At 37.4% G+C, this 18,129-nt stretch overlaps 1 protein-coding gene across 1 annotated transcript in view; it reads right to left on the bottom strand.

Annotated features, from left to right (window-relative positions):
• Positions 1-18,129, bottom strand: part of VPS8 (VPS8 subunit of CORVET complex) — a 247,992-nt gene that overhangs the window by 219,349 nt on the left and 10,514 nt on the right. The window contains 6 exon segments of the mRNA XM_030328374.1: positions 650-704; positions 1,637-1,669; positions 5,436-5,529; positions 10,663-10,682; positions 10,684-10,794; positions 17,918-17,986. Coding sequence (XP_030184234.1) covers positions 650-704; positions 1,637-1,669; positions 5,436-5,529; positions 10,663-10,682; positions 10,684-10,794; positions 17,918-17,986 — 382 coding nt within the window.

Genomic DNA, 18,129 nt, shown 5'->3' with positions numbered 1-18,129 from the left:
AAATATATCTAACAGTTTTAAATTAAAAAAAAAAAAAACAGAAGAAAATGTACTGCTCATTGTACTAAATTCAAAGCAAAGAGTAATGAAACTAGGGTTATTTCGTCTCAGGTCGAAAAAGAAAGAGAAAATACTTAAGACTATCATCTAACATACAAATGAATGAATGTTATATTCTCAACCAACAAACACATGTGATTATGGGCTAGAAAATTTTCAATTTAGAGGAATTTACAATGTAAATGAAAAGAATTTATTGTCAGTTTGAGTTACTAGAAAGCCTGTGAATCTCTTTTCCTGAAGATCTGCTAGGATATGATTTAGAATCAAAATCACCACCACCACAAACTGAGGCAGACAAGATGACAACCCAAGGTCCCTTTCAACTTTATGTTCTTTCTGTCTAGGTCTGTAGAATCAAAAGATATGATATGATAACTTATAAATTCTTAAAGAAGAAAATCAACTTGCAATGAGCAACAAAATGAACTGGGTCAAGTAATTTTAACTATAAAACTACTGACTGCTACTTTTCAAGTCTTCCTGTTTTGTTTTTTTTTTACAAGAATATAAAGTTACAATTAAACTGCTATTAAAAGATATAAAATATAAAAGGATTCACAATAAAGAAAGTACTTAGAAAATTTACCAAATATTAAAGCCAATCCATGAGATGTACCCACTGCTATCAGACTGGACACTGCCTGAGAACCAAAGGGAAGATTATGTTTTGAGATATTACATCGAGGATCTTGAAACAATGCGAGTTGAATTTGTTGGTTTTCTTTCCTCTAGGCACCAGATGACATACCAACTATTATAAATAAGGAGAATTTCCTCTAGGAGGCAAAAGGGGAAATGAAACTCAGGACCTTTTATTTCGGGAATCCCTCTAAATTTACTCTAAGGGTAACAATATCAAAATATCATATGTTCAACATATAGGCAAAAACACACCACTTCTATTCTAAAGCAATTAAAAAAAAAAAAAACCTCAGAGGTCCAGACAAAGTAGGAGGGCACTTATGCTACCCAACAAGAGCCAGCTATGAGGTGTGGGAAAGGGGTTGATAAAGCCCTTCAGTTTATTCACAGGAGCTAAAGGCACCAGAAATATTCAAATTTCAGCCCACTTCCTCACCGATTAACTAAACTAATAAGAAAGCTACAGGAGGCAGCTGGAAGTATTCAAGAAAGAGGGCACTAGTGTGCTTTCAATATCCCCGGTTCTCTATAATCGCACCACAGATTTACTATTTGGCAGGCCTGGCAATGGAGTTCAGAACTATTAAATGTACTATTTACCACAAAGTGATTCACCAAATGCTGTGTTCCACTCCTTGTAACCAAAGGGAGGCCAAATCACAGAGGGAGCAAATTTACTTGGGCATGGGAGGACCACATATAAATAAACCTGGGAAAAGGCTAACCGTTATTCCATTATATGGAAGAATAACAATACACTAGAAAGAGAACATTCAATATGGAAAATGTTAAACCTGATTACTGGCAGTAAATGACTACGAATTTCTATCATCATAATTTATGCAATAACTCTGAACATTAGAAGAATAAATCTAAGAAAACCCAATGAAATAGAATGCTTACCTTTAAAGGATATTTAAAGTGTACTTACAATTGCTGTAGGCAAGCCAGCATCAACTTTGTCCTAAGTGAAATTAAAAAGTATTTGAAAACATACTCTCATTTTTAAACAGAAAATGATATAAGCCCTCTCTTTACATAAACTTTAATCCAAATCAATTCAGATAAGAGATGGGATCCTCATTTTTGCCCCCAACTAAGAGAAACCACAAAGTGTACAGACCAAGAAAATATAAACAGCATGAAAGGGATCATTTTTATTTACTAACGGTAACCAATGCTTTAAGAAGGCAATGATTATAAATGAAACGTAAGAAGAGAGAGAGGAAAGAAGTCCTATTTTCAATAACATGGATACACTCTAAGTAGTATAGGTTACAATGACAGGAGTACATAAAGATTTTAGAAAAGGGAAACATGCTACAGATATTCTTTCTCTAAGCTTCCTATCCAGCAAATATCTAATAATCCTTCAATAAACCCAAGCTGGGTGTATTCAGTCAGTTAAGCAAGCATCAGAAAATTAAAAATTAAGTGCTGGTCCCAGCTCCATACCAGTAACTCTATGACCTAGGGAAAGTCACCTAACCTTCTGGTATTAGCCTCCTCATCTGTTAAAGGAAATAGCAAATAATGCCCTATGTACCTCAATAATTTGTCCTGAGGTACAAATTATATGTAAAGTATCATATAAATGTCCAGTTATCTATTTAATGCTTCTATAGCTTTAAATAGTTAAGAGCTTACAATAATTAGCACCATAGTAGCAAAGAGCTTTCATGTACATGTATTACACTATTGACTCTCAATCTGCAAGAGATAGATAAAACATGTATTATTCTGATTTTCCAGACTAAGGAAACAGAAGTTTTAAAAAGTGTACCTGACTTGCCCAAGATTATTCAAGAAGTGATAGAAAAGTATGTCTCAAACTCAGAGTTTCCAGTTCCCAGACCTGGCTCTTTATATCATTTTCTATAGTTCTTTTCTATGTCTGTCCCTGTCAATGTGGTCAATTAGTTATTATAATCTCTCAGAAAGCAGAATCAATTTTTATCCAACTTTACAGAGTGTCCTGGGAACTAACTCAAGAAACTTACTCTAGTGCATGGGAGTATGAGGAAGAACAGTCACAAGGCTGCTATGTTCAATGTTCTGGATGGAGGATATACCCCACTCTGTATGGATATGTGTATGTAAAGTACACCTAACATGCTTGACAATTAAGATGCATACAATAAATATCTGATGAATGATTGATTTGTGTCCTGGATAGGGAAAAAGAATGAAAGAGCAGATAAAAAGCATACTATATTCAAAATGGAACCTGAATAATGAAATGAGAAGTCAGCTCCTTTAAAAGCCAAAAAACCAGGGGTGCCTGCGTGGCTCAGTCAGTTAAGTGTCCGATTCTTGGTTTTGGCTCAGGTCATGATCTCACAGTTCTTGGGTTTCGAACCTTGCATCAAGTTCTGTGCTGATGGTGTAGAGCCTGCTTGGGATATGTGCTGCCGAAGCAAGCACAAGCCTGCTTGAGATTCTCTGTCACTCCCCCACTAGCTCTGTCTCTCTCAAAATAAATTAAAAAAAATTTTTTAAGCCAAAGAAACAGACATATGCGAAGCACTAGAGATTACAGAGTTGTAGTACTGGTGTGGCAACATCTTAGGGTAATGATTCTCAAAAGCCAGGCTACCTTGAAATCACCTAAGATACAGATTCCTGTTATACTGTTAAAACGCAGATTTCCTATGCTATACTACCTAAGATTCCAATTAAGCACGTTTGGGTGCTCAGGAATCTGCATTTCAATCAGTACCAGGAGATTCTTACACAACGGACGCATTTCGGAAAAAACACTGTGCTAAGGCATCTCTACTACCTTAGGCAATCATAAAGTGATAAATACCCTTTGAAATTAGTCTAAACAATTTAAAATACAGTCATCTGTCATATTACTTTCATTTGTGAATCAGAAGTTCACAATTCCAAAATTCCATCTCTCCTAACTGTTCTCTATGCATATGGACGACAAAGCATTGTGAGCAAGGCCCCAGGCAGCCCTAATAACACCACTATCCACATGGCTGAAGGCATCATTGAACAACTATTCAGGAGAGATGCCCAAAAATAAAACTAGCTTTACATGTTAACACACCGAACATCACAGAAAAGCACACAATTTAAATTGAGCTGGTAATCCAAAATTAGGAAGGCAGAGTATGAAGACTGTCATAGGAAAAGCAGTTTTCATTTTAAAGACCAAAGGAGCTCAGCCATAGCAATGAAATAAGAACAGAATGCAAACACTCTGGGATTTATTAGAATTTTTTCCCTCCTCTTCAAGAGGGAGAAGAAACCCTTTTAAATAACAGATTTATCTAATCAATGTTCAGCGTCTGAGTTTTAGTTCAGTCTCCATTATTCAAAATATTTTTAAACTGCACAGGTGGGTCCAAATGACTGTTCTGGTTCATCTTGATCTTGAAAGGAATGAATTCATCACCTACATAAGGATTAAATTCAGAAAACGTCATGGAAATGTAATCCTCAACAGGTGGTTCCCATTCTAGCAAATATGAGTTACTCTCCACCTAAAAGAGGAAGGACAATTGCCCAGGTTTCCTCCATTGCTTGACTATCTATTTAAATTGACTTCATGATATAAGCTGGGTCAGGGTATACCAACTGCCCACAGAGGACACTTTTTCTTATTTTTTCTTTTTTGTTTGTTTGTTTGGTTTGGTTTTTTTATACGAGCTTCTCTGATAAATATGACAATTGCAATGCAGTTATGATGTTGTGATGCTACTCCTGTATCAATCTCTTCTTACCCTTTTGGGAAATCAAAATTTTGTCCAAACTGAATTTGCAAAATACCAATTTAAACTCCATAAAAACATTAAAAAGTGAAAGTTCCTGGGACATGAATATGTCACCGTGGTCGCCATCATCATCATCATCATTACACATAAGATCTATACAATGAATTCAGAAAACTAAAATTGAAAGACTACATAAAATTATAGGCTTTGAGGTCAAAGAAAAATTTGATTAAAGCCCTACCAGAATCATCATCTATTGTCTTGATGGTCTATTAAATATTTTTGCATGAAATCAGTGCTGTAAAAAATGTTCAAAAAAGACCGCAGATACTCTGTTCTAACCATTATACTCTGGCCACATTCACCAATACCACCCCCATTTCACAACAAAGCAGCACTACAGTTGGAGCCAGAAACCCCAATTTTGAGTAATTATTCTGCTATCTCCAAACTCAATGATGTAAGACAAGTTAATAGATCACCTTTCTGAGTCTCTCTTCTCATTTGTAAAACAGGATATGGCTTTCCTTACTTTCAAAGTTGTAAGAGTAAATAAAATAAGGTACATGAAAAGAGTTTTGTGAATTACAAAAAAAAAATCACTCAGTTGTAAAAGATTCTGATCAATCATTTCTCCATATGAAAAGACTAAAAAAAAAAAAAAAACGAGCACTCTAACTCAACCAAATACACAAGATGGCAACTAAACTGAAAAGGAATTTAAAGAAAAGGCAGATAGTGTTCCTTTTAGGCTTGCTGCCATATTTCATTTAGGCACACCAGAGACTCTGAGCAGACCTTTATTTCATGGCTGCACTAATTTCTATGTCAAGATGTATAGCCATGTCTTATGAGTCAAAAACAATCACACAAAACCCATGAAAGCCAGATTCTATTTTTTTTAAGCCTCGGGCCAAGAGAAGTGCTGTGCTTTGTTTTATGCTCATTCCTGCTTCATTATGCCATTGCAGGTTACAAAGCTGGGAAAGAGAACAAAATACTTACAGCTGCAGACACTATCTGCGCAGAAATTCCCTTCAAAAGTGAATGTCGCATAACTGACCCATGGAGTGAAAAAGAATCAGGTAATTTCTTCTTCCTAAAAGAAGGGGGGGGAAGCATTTAAGAATATTAAAAAAAAAAAAAAAAGTCTTTTTTGAAAGACCAAAAAACACATAAAAATAAGGAAGCAGAAAAACAACACTGAATGTAATTTGTAGCTCTGTTTGCAAAGAGGTATTGAGAGCCTGACAGTCCTAAATTAAGATGTTGTACTAAACCCACCTTGAACCCCAGAGAAGCACAAGTAGGAAAGTGAATAAAGCCATCACTCCTTTTTTCATGATTCAAACTGTTCCTTCCCCACCTAAAATATGGCAAGAGGTTTTACTCCTCACCAGAAGGTGCCTGCCCTGCCCCTACTTGTCTACATTACCTCTCCCTTCCTTCCACCCTTGCCCACCTTTCTGGCCTTTCTATCTTTAACTGCCCTCTCTCATTCTTCAACCAAGCACCTCAAATTCCACACTCCTCTCTGCTGCTCCTACTAATAGATCCTTTCACTTACCCAACTCATCAGCATTCAAAAAATATCATCCTTTAGCAAACACTGAGCACCTCCATCATTGTAACTAAAAGTATGCTTCAGGCATACAAAAATAAGAAAGGCAAGGTTCCTACTCTCAGGACCTCACGGCATAGCTAGAGGGACCAATAAGTAACTCACTCTTAAAAGATAATGTTAGAGGGGCGCCTGGGTGGCTCAGTCGGTTTGAGCGTCCGACTTCGGCTCAGGTCATGATCTCATGGGTCGTGAGTTCGAGCCCCGCGTTGGGCTCTGTGCTGACGGCTCAGAGCCTGGAACTGTTTAGGATTCTGTGTCTCCCTCTCTCTCTGCCCCTCCCCTGCTCATGCTCTGTCTCTCTCTGTCTCAAAATAAATAAAACATTAAAAAAATTTAAAAAAAATGTTAGAAAATAACAATGGATAAAGCACTATAGAAATGAAATAAAGAAGAGTTTAATCTATTTATTGGGGGGATATCAGGGACAACTATAGAAAAAAAGATGTCTGATCTAGCCTTGATAGACAACCAGGAGTCTGGCAGGCAACAAAAAAGCACAAACAGAAATATGAGGATGTCAATGTGTGCTGTGTGTGGAGGGAATGTAAGTACCCAAAAGGCACTGACCAGCAGGATGGGAGTGGGGGTGCTTAGAGATTAGGTCAAAATAGTGAGCAGGGTCCAGACTAATGCTATGCAAAAGAGTTCTGACATTAAATGAGACCAAAAATAAAGACTATACACACACACACACACACACACACACACACACACCACACTCTTTTCTAGTATAGTGACAATTTACCTTAGTTTCAGATGTATAACTTAGTTATTGACAATTTTATACATTGTTATGTTCACAAGTATAGCTAGCAGCTGTCCCATTCCATTGTTATTAGAGTATCACTGATTGCATTCCTTATCCTGTGCCTTTTATTCCTGTGACTTATTCATTTAAAAATATCATAGGGCCGCCCTAGGTGGCTCAGTTGGTTAAGCGTCTGACTCTTGATTTTGACTCAAGTCATGATCTCACAGTACAGGAGTTCAAGCCCCATGCTGGGCTCTGTGCTGACAGTGCAGAGCCTGCTTGGGATTCTCTGTCTCCCTCTTTCTCTGCCCCTCCCCCACTCACAAGCACACATGCACGTGCGTGCACACACTCTCTCAAAATAAATAAACTTAAAAAATCATTTAAATTATCATGGTTCCATACAAATACTGAGATTTTGTTCTATTTCTATGAAATGTGCCACTGGGATTTGATAGGGATTGCACTGAATCTACAGATGGTCTGGAGAAATATGGACATCTTAACAATATTAATCCATGAACACAGGATATTTTTCCATTTATTTGTGTCTTTAATTTCTTTCACCAATGTCTTATATATAATTTTCAGTGTACAGCTCTTTCATGTCCTTGGTTAAACTTATTCCTAAGTATTTTCTTGCTTTCGATGATACTATAAATTGAATTATTTTATTCCTTTTTCAGATATCTCATTGTTAGTATTTAGAAAACACAATAACCCCAGTTAGCCAAAGCAATCTTGAGAAAGAAGAACAAAGATGGAGGCATCACACTTCCTGATTTCAAACTACATTACAAAGTCAAAACCAAAACAGTATGGTACTTGCATAAAACGGACACAGAAACCAATGGAAAAGAACTGAGAGCCCAGACATAAATAGTTATATATACAGCCAACTAATATTTGACAAAGGAACCAAAAACACTCAATGGGGAAAGAATACAGTCTCCATAAATGGTGTTGGGGAAAACTGGGTAATCACATGTAAAAGGAACTATACCCCTATTTTATATCACTCACAAATTTTATATGAATTAAGTGGATCAAAGACTCAAATATAAGACTTTAAGCCATAAAACTCCTAGAAGAAAGCATAGGGGAAAAGCTCCTTGACCTTGGTCTTGAGGGCAATGGGTTTTCTGTATATGACATCAAAAAAGAAAAAAAGAAAAAAAGGGGGGAGGGGCAATTTAAAAGCCAACATAAATGAGACTCTATCAAACTAAAAAGCTTTGGCACAGCAAAAGAAAATCAACAAATTTTTTAAAAACCCATGGAATAGAAAATATTTGTAAACCAGGGCACCCTGAGTGGTTCAGTCTACTGAGCATCTGACTCTTGATTTTGGCTCAGGTCATGATCTCACAGTTAGTGGGATCCAGCCCCACATCAGACTCTGAGCTCACAGCACTTAAAAAAAAGTGCTTAAAACTTAAAGAAAGAAAGAGAAAGAAAAGAAAGAAAGAAAGAAAGAAAGAAAGAAAGAAAAGAAAGAAAGAAAAGAAAGAAAGAAAGAAAGAAAGAAAGGAAAGAAAAGAAGAAAGAAAGAAAGAAATATTTATAAACCATTTATCTGTAAAAGGTTAATATCCAAAATATATAGTAGTTCTCCTTTATCTGGTTTCAGTTACTTGTGGCCAACCACAGTCTAGAAGCAGATGATCCTTCTTCTGAGGTATTGTCAGGTGGTCAACAGTAGCCTAACCTGATGTCAGGCCTTCATCCTTTACCTCACTTCATCTCATCACAGAGGCATTTTATCATCTCAAGTCATTGTTAAGAAGAGGGAGTACAGTACAATAAAATATTTCAAGAGACCATGTTCACATAACTTTTATTACAGTATATTGTTATAATTGTTCTATTTTATTATTGATTGATTATATATAATCTCTTACTGTGCCTAATTTATAAATTAAACTTTATCGTAGGTATGTACAAAAGAAACATAGTTTATATAGGATTCAGTGCTATCTGCAGTATTTACAGGAAGAAACATAATTTATATAGGATTCAGTACTATCTGCAGTTTTAAGCATCCACTGGAAGTCTTGGAATGTATTCTCAGCAGAAAAGGAAGACTACTACATACGGAAACTCTTACACCTCAACAGCAAAAAAACCCAAACAACTGAAGTTAAACACAGGCAGAGGATCCGAACAGACATTTTTCTGAAGAAGACACACAGGTGGCCAAAAAGCATATGGAAAAATGTTCAGCATCACTAACCATCAGGGAAATGCAAACCAAAACCACAATGAGATACTGCCTACGGGGATGGCTATTATCAAAAAGACAAGAGATCACAAGTATTAGTGAGGATTTGAGAAAAGAGAATCCTTGTGTACTGGTGGCAGCCACTATGGAAAACAATATAGGGGTTACCCCCAAAATTAAACATAAAATTACCATATGATCCAGAAATTCCACTTCTGAGGATATATCAAAAAAAAAAAAAAAAATCACTATCTCAAAAAGATATCTCCACTGCTGTGTTCATTACACCATTATCACAAGAGCCAAGATATGGAAATAATCTAAGTGTCCACCTTCAAACAAATGGATAAAGAGGTGAGACACACACACACACACACACACACACACACACACACACATTATTCAGCCATGATAAAAAAAGGAAATCCTACCATTTGCAACAACATGGACGGACCTCGAGGGCCTTATGCCACATGAAATAAGTCATACAGGGAAAGACAAATACTATATGATCTCACTTACATGTGGAATTTTAAAAAGCCTACCTCATAGAGGCAGAATAGAACAGTAGCTGTCAGGCAGCTGGGGAGTGAAGGAAAAGTGTAGATGTTGGTCAAAGGGTACAACCTTGTAAGATAAGTTCTGGGGATGTAATGTACAGCATGATGTAACAGCATTATCTAACAATAATGTATATATACTTGAAAATTACTAAAAGAGTAGATTTTAAATGTTCTTACCACAACAGAAATGGTAATTATCTGAGGTAATAAAGGTGTTAACTAACCCTACTGTGGTAATCATTTCACAATACATAGTATATCAAAGAATCACATTGTATATGTTACATTTAACCAATGTTATACATCAGTTATATCTCAATAAAGCTGGAAAAAAAACATTTATCTATTTGTAGGAGATAGTGATGAACAGGTAAATATATCCAGCAATGGTCCCTATCCAACAAGAGTTGACAACCCTAAAGAAGACAACACTAATACAGGCAACATTTAAGAAAGGAAAAATACACATGACTTTATCAACATTAAAGTTACACATGAATTCAATAAAGTATTTACATTATGCTTCCTCCACTTCTCTTTCCTTTTCATGTGCTCTCCAAGAATTTGGAAGGTGAAAAGCAGCCAAATGAAGTTATTTAGGGTTAGAAATCTTTTTCCCAAATCCTTGAATCATTTTGTGATTCTCCTCTGACCCATTCCAAAGGAATGAAGGAATGCTGGAGCTGACCTGAGAGTGGGAGGAAGGGGGCGGGGAGTGCAGAGAGCACAGGGTGACGAAATGAACCTAGCTCCATGTTTCCACCACAGACACAGTGCCAAGTTTGACCAATGCTTCCTCCGAAGGCTCTACTGCTTCCGGAAGTCCCTGCCTGTTATTATGGCTTCCTGCTGGGGGTGCAGAGGACAGTGGTCATGGCATGCACCTTTTCATTATTCTCTCCCTCAGTAGTGCCAAAATCTTTAGGGTCTAGTAAGCATATTATTTCCACCCAAGTGGGCCTTCCATTCCCTATGCAAAGGCTTCAGCAGACCATATCACACCAAAGAGAGATTTACATTTTAAATGATCAAATATTTCAACCATATGCCAGTGTGATTACATGAATACCTACCTTTTTAAGTTGGTCCTGTCCACCACTATCTGAACTTGCCACAGACGAAGTATCATAGGAGTGGGAATCAATAGTATCAATGTTTAACAATGTAGGGTCCTCCAGAACAAAAGACTCCTCTTCATCATCAGTCTAAATTGGAAGAATATGGATCAATAAACTAACAATTCCAATACCCTGTAAGTCAGACAAGCATAAATGTGTTCTCTAAAATGCTCACATGCTTATTTCTGCTTTTCATCTGTTTTCCAAGCATTGTTATTGACTAGAGAAGCATAGAAAATTAATTTCCAAATCTAGATAGATATCTGTCCTACAAAGAGTTCGCTCCAAAAATTTCTTCCTTGTAGCAGGAAGCAGCAGAAGCAGTTATGCAAATTATTGTTAGCAGCAAAACACTTCTTAAAATCAAACCCGTAAATAAGCTTTACTAGTTAACTAACAGCCAGTAGCTAATTAGAAGAAAACAAATACCACCTGATTACAAATAGTATCCCATGAGAAATAGGACAAACAAAAAAAAAGCATTCTGGGTTAGGAAAACCATAAGAGACCCTTAAAAACTGAGAATAAACTGAGGGTTGATGGAGGGGTGAGAGGGAGGGAAAAGTAAGTGACGGGCATTGAGGAGGGCACCTGTTGGGATGAGCACGGGGTGTTGTATGGAAACCAATTTGACAATAACTTTCATATTAAAACAAAAAAACAAAACAAAAAACAAAAAAAATAAATAAAAAATAAAACAGTGTGAAAAAAAAAAAAAGAAAGAGCATCTGCAAACACAGTGATTTCATAAGGTGAATTTTACTCCTAGAAAAGGAAGAAGTCCCAAATGACTAGAATATTATGAGGAGTTAGAGTGATCCTAGAAAGATAAGCTAGGACCAAATTATAAAAGCTTTATATTCCATGAGCCAAGTGACAGCAGGGCCCATGTCCTCCTTGTCTACCACTATATCCCTACTGCCCAGTACAATGCCTGGCATATAATTACTACTCATTCATTTACTGAATTAGTGTACTGTATAGAGTAGACAATAGGAAGGAAACCGAGATGTTTAAGAAGTAGGCATACATGATGGGACCAACGTTTTATAAAGATAAATGGGGCAGCAGGGAAGATGGATGACTGTAGTCAGGGAAACTGAGACAAAAGAAACTATTAAGAACCTGTTAACAAGGTAGGGGCACCTGGGTGGCTCAGTTGGTTAAACATCTGACTTCAGCTGAGGTCATAATCTCGTGTCTTGTGGGTTCGAGCCCCACATCGGGCTCGTGCTGGACAGTTCAGTACCTGGAGCCTGCTTCAGATTCTGTATCTCTGCCCCTCCCCTACCCCCACGCACACGCACGCACTCTTTCTCTCTCTCTCAAAAATAAAAAATAATTAAAAGGAACCAGTAACAAAGCTATTGCAGTGTCAAGGAAAAGAAAAGAGGAGGCGCCTGGGTGGCTCAGTCCATAAGCATCCAACTGCAGCTCAGGTCCTGATCTCATGGCTGGTCAGTTCGGCCCCACGTTGGGCTCTGGACTGACAGCTCAGAGCCTGGAGCCTGTTTCAGATTCTGTGGCTCCCTCTCTCTCTGCCTCTGCCCACTCGTACTCTGTTATCTCTCAAAAATAAATAATAAACATTAAAAAAATGTTTTAAAGGTGGGGAGTAGAGCTTAAGAACTCGTCAGAAGAGGTCAAGAGAAGGAATAATGAAAGAGACATTACTGAGGAAAACCCAAAGTCCCTGGCTACCATTTTTTTTTTAACATTTATTTATTTTTGAGAGAGTACACAAGCAGAGGGAGGGTCAGAGAGAGGGGGAGACGCAGAATCTGAAACAGGCTCCAGGCTCTGAGCTGTCAGCACAGAGCCCAATGCAGGGCTTGAACTCATGAACTGTGAGATCATGACCTGAGCCAAAGCTGGATGCTTAACGGACTGAGCCACCAGGTGCCCCCCCTCCCCACTACTATTTAATGGCAGGGGATGGGAGGTGGGGATGTCAGGGAGAAATCAAAGAGGATTCCAAGGTTTCTAGCTTGAACAACTAGGCAAAAGGTAATACTTCTGAGATAAAAAGCAGAATAGCAGATAAAGCAGAATGAGGAGTTCAGCTTTGAACAGGTTGATTCTGAGCAACAGACATTAAAGAAAAATGTTCTGATCATTACTCCTCTTTCAGCTGGACTACGTTCTGCCTTACCATTTCCATTAAAACTCATTATCTCCACTTTCTCCACCATTGCTAGCCACTACTACCTTTGCTGAAGTTACCAGCCAATTCACAGGCCTATTTTCAGGTAACGTGCCCTTGTCCCCTTGGCATCATTTAACACTACAACCATTCCCTCCCTAACTCTTGGAACTTTCTCTTCCCTTGGCTTCCGTGCATCCCTTTTCTGCTACTCCTCCCAACTTACGAGGCCTCTTATACCAGTCATGTTCTCTATTTTCTACTCAGCCAAACCTTTAAATCATTGCTATTCCCTGGGATTATATTCTTAGCTCTTTCATACCTCAAATACTTTCTATATGAGCAAGCTAATCATATTATAGCTTGAAAGTACTATGTCATGCTAATGACTCCAAAATCTGCATCTTCGTATCAACCTTTCTCTTGAGGTTCAGGCCATATTGCAACTGCTTTTCATATATCTACACACATACACACCACACCTGCTAAGAACAAGATTAGAACCACAAGGAGAGACAGGTCTCTTGAGAGCCGGACAGAGGTGGGACAACTGCCTTAGGAAAGGAAAGGAAAGAACTCAAAATTAGAACTGCAGCACCAAGAAGAAAGAGGGCTAATCAGAATCTTACCTGATTTTCTAAAGCACCCTGAGGATGTAATTAAAGAAAACAGATCCATTAAATGAAGCCAGGGTTGAGGACTTACAAAAACACATGAAAGAAAAAATGAAGAAGAGAACTGAGCTTATCAATAAGGCTGAATTTAAAACTACTAGCTACACAGCAGATACTAATTTTCCCACACTGATGCATAAAATCTACATAATCCTTTCAAATTTCATTGTGTGTCTGTGTGTCTGTATGTGTAAACTAATAAAGTGATTCTAAAATTTACATGATGCAGAAGACCAAGAATAAGCAAGGCAACCTTGAAAAACAACACCAAAGATTTGAAACTACTAGTTATCAAGACCTATCATAACAAACATTAGAATGTGGTATTAGGGCAAGTATAGAAAGACCAATGGAATCAGACCCACACAAAAATGATCACCTGATTTAAACCAAAAGTGACACCACAGAAAAGAATATTTTTTTCAGTAAATGGTGCTGGCTCATACCTCACCCCATCACACACAAAAAAATTCCACATGAATCACAGACCAAAGTTTAAAAGGTAGAACAATAAAGATATTAAAACAAGATAGTATCATCATGACCTCAGAATTTTCAAAATTTTCTCAAAACAAGACACACAAAAACACTAACCATAACAGAAAACCAAAATAAGCTGAACTACATTAAGAACTTTGCTCACCAAAAGAAACCATTAAAGTGTGAAAAAACCTAACCCACAGAATGGAAGATATTTGTAATACATATACCTAATAAAGGGCCTATATACATCACATGTAAAGAACTCCTACAGGGTACCTGGGTGGCTCAGTCGTTTAAGCATCTGACTCTTGGTTTCAGCTCAGATCATGAGTTTACGGTTTTCAATGTTCGAGCCCCCACATCAGGCTCTGCCATTGGCAGGGTAGAGCCTGCTGGGATTCTCTCTCTTCCTTCGCTCTCTTCCCCTCCCCTGCTCATGCTGCCTGTCTCTCTCAACATAAACAAACTTTAAAAAATTTTTAAAAAGAACTCCTGTAAGCTTAAAAAAAAAAAAAAAGTGAGCAAAAGACATGAAAAGGCAATTCAACAAACGAGATATCCAAAAGCCCAAAACCTATGTCAAACTACCCAATTTCATCAGTCTTCAAGAAGAGAAATTCAGATTAAAACAATGATGTGATACCACTGTACATGGATACAGTTGAAAAAGAGAAAATTCAAAAGTTGATGAGGGGCTATGGTATTCAGCACTCTCATATACTGCTGCTGGAAGTATGTATTATTCCAACCACTCGAAAAAAAACCTAAGGCGGGGGCACTCAGCTCAGTGGGCTGAGTGTCTGAATTCCGCTCCGGTCATGACCTCACAGTTTGTTAGTTAGAGGCCCACATTGGGCTCGCTGCTGTCAGCACAGAGGCCACTTCAAATCCTCTGTCTCTCTCTCTCTGCCCTTCCCCCACTTGCTCGCTCTCTCTCTCTCTCTCTCTCTCTCTCTCTCAGAAAAAGAAATAAACATAAAAACAATACCTGCGGCAATATCTACTAAAGCTGAACATACCTGTATCTGACGACCTAGAAATTCTATTCCTAAGTATATAACCAACAGAAATGTGTGTGTTATATATTTGTGTATAAAAAAAATTTTTTTTTAGCGTTTATTTATTTTTGAGACAGAGAGAGACAAAGCATGAATGGGGGAGGGCCAGAGAGAGGGAGACACAGAATCTGAAACAGGCTCCAGGCTCTGAGCTGTCAGCACAGAGCCCGACGCAGGACTTGAACTCACAGACCGCGAGATCATGACCTGGGCCGAAGTCGGCCGCTCAACCGACTGAGCCACCCAGGCGCCCCTATATGTGTGTATAAACATACCTAAAGACATGAATAAGAATATTCACAGCAACTTTTCATAGTAGCCAGAAATTAGATATATACAAATGCCCGTCAAAAGTAGAATGAACAATGGTATACACATAATAAAGAGTTTTATGTATGGGAATGAATAATTACATACAAAAATATGAGTGAATCTAATAAAATATGGAGGAAAACAGATCAGACACACAAAAGCACATACTGTATAATTCCATTTATATGAAGTTCAAAGCAGGCAAGCTGATCAATGCTAGAAGTTAGAACTGTGATTATCCTTGGCTTAGGTACTCAAGGGGCACAAGAAGAGGTTCTGGGGTGTTAGTGATGTTTTATTTCTTCATCTGGATTCTAGCTGCACAGGGTATTCAATTTGTGAAAATTCACCAAACTATACACTTACAATTTGTGCACTTTTTCTATATATATGTTACACTTCAATAAAAAGTTCAAAATCAATTTCTGGCTGCACAGTAGTAATGAAGTGAAGCAGGAATTTCCCAGACTGGAAGACGAGGAAGGGTGAAGAGACTTGGTCCTGATTAGGCCAAAGAATAGGTTTAACGGAAGAAAAAGGTGGGGAGTGGGGAGGTGGGCAGGCGGCTATGGTGAAAGAATGGAATTTCACAATTAAAAACCTCAGAGGTAGCACAGTTTCAAATAATGACAAGGCCTAGTAACATTATTTCATACCCTAAATTCTGAGATTTAGGATATCTCAATAATCTCTAACTTTCCATCCTATAACATATCTTGGATGCCCATTTCTTCCCAGCTTCTCTCCAGGTTGACATTAATGAACATTACTGAATATGTACACCCACATATCACATATCCTGGAGCAAGTGCTTACTTACACTTTGCATTTTTGCCCTTTCCATTTTCTCCTTTTCTAAAATCATTTTAATACTTTCTCCCCCTGTAGTCTTCATAATGTTCTACAACTTAAATTTTATTTTTACTTTCACTTATCCACCTGCCTAGCTCCTTGGAGGTGTGAAGGCTAGCCAAATTGCAGTCCTATGTCTCTCCCAAAGTCAGAGACAGTCATACAACATTTTATAATCCTGGCATCTAACACTATGACCCAAATACCTGAGGCACCCAAATTACTACTGAGGATGATAACAGTATTATCTTCTCAGTAAGCCACTAATGACTGTACTTACTGTTACTTATAGATAAGTAAATTGTGCAAAGATGGTTTTTCTTCATTATGAACCTGTTTCATTCATGAGCATTTTCTTCGCCATTTGTGCACAAATATGATTAAATATGGCTTTATACACAACGTTCTAATATTACTTTTATTTCACACTTAGTGAAATGAGGATGTGATTAAGATGTTAACAAAAATGACTAAGATTACTCTCTTCATCTCTAAATGAAAGATTTCCTATTAGAAAGCAATAAATATCACTGTAATTGGTTAATCTTTCATTTACCAAAGCCTTGTCACAATTTAAAATGTTTAAGTCTTAGCACAGACCATACATTTTTGAAGTTAAAATATATTCAAAGTAACAGCAATATCGAACTGATGCAAAAAATAGATATCAAAGTCATACAAGAAAAATAAAAGATACAATTCACAGAGAAAGTAGTTCACATCCTACAAAGTGTTGCCTATAACCCCAAAAGTATAGATAAAAAAGTAACAAAAACCAAGACTCAACTTATTCAAAGCTATGGGATCAGTGGGCATTTCTTTTGGGGAACCTATGCACCGTTATCTTTTAGAAAACTATGGATCTGAAGTAGATTAACACACTTAAAAAATCTTTCTTGTTTTAGAACCTAAAACCTCCGAGAGGAGTCTTAAGCAAGTTTTTAAAAGATCAAGAAGACAGAGTTAAAGAACTGTCAGCAGACACAAGGTACATAAAAACTCACATACTTCACCAACATGTTACTGCCACCAAGCTCCTTTATAAAGTCTTTATGATCCGCTAATTCAGAAAGTAACATCATTTCAAAACTCTGAAAAACTTTTTAACAAAGATGGCACCCATAAGACAAACTGTGCAAGTTTGTTTTCTTTATACAGAAGAGTGATGAGGTGCATTTCAAGGTTGCAGCTGCTCTCTACTATCAGAGGATGGGTTGAGTATCACTCACAGAGAGGACATTATCGAAACATTATACAAAGCTCCAGAGTGACACGAATTTAGTATTTTAGCTTGCTTCATAAAACATTTTTTCAAATCTACCAAGTATGAGGCATTGTACTTGGCACAGGCATGAAAAGACACAGCTTCTGCCCTTGAGAAGTTCATAATCTAGGTGAGCACTGTCCAACAGAACTTTCTGCAACAATGGAAATATTCTGTATCTGTTCTGTCCACCTTAGTAGCCACTAGCCACATGGAGCAACTGAGCACCTAAAATACACCTTGCACAACTGAGAGACTGAATTTTTCATTTTTATTGAACTATAATTAATTTAAATCTAAATTGCTCCATGTGACTAGTGGCTCCCATACTGGACAGTGCAGATCTAGATACATACACTATAATTAATCCAAAAGCATTAAAATCAATTCCATAAAATGACAATGATCATTAATACATACTTACCTCATTGAGTATGCTTTCCAGTGTTGGAGGCGTATCAACTTGAGGAATATCAAATTCCTTGTCATCAATCTAGAGAAAAGAAACTAATGCTCATATAATGCTGCTCTCCCTCTTAGAATTGTGGGAGTGCTTTAATTTATTAGAACCATTACCAATTAAAGAGATAAACATACCAACAAACTGATCACGCAGAGCACCAACCCAATAGTCCA

This window comes from Lynx canadensis, chromosome C2, assembly GCF_007474595.2.
Source record: "Lynx canadensis isolate LIC74 chromosome C2, mLynCan4.pri.v2, whole genome shotgun sequence".
Taxonomy (NCBI): Eukaryota; Metazoa; Chordata; class Mammalia; order Carnivora; family Felidae; genus Lynx; species Lynx canadensis.
This window is presented reverse-complemented; position numbering and strand designations above follow the sequence as displayed.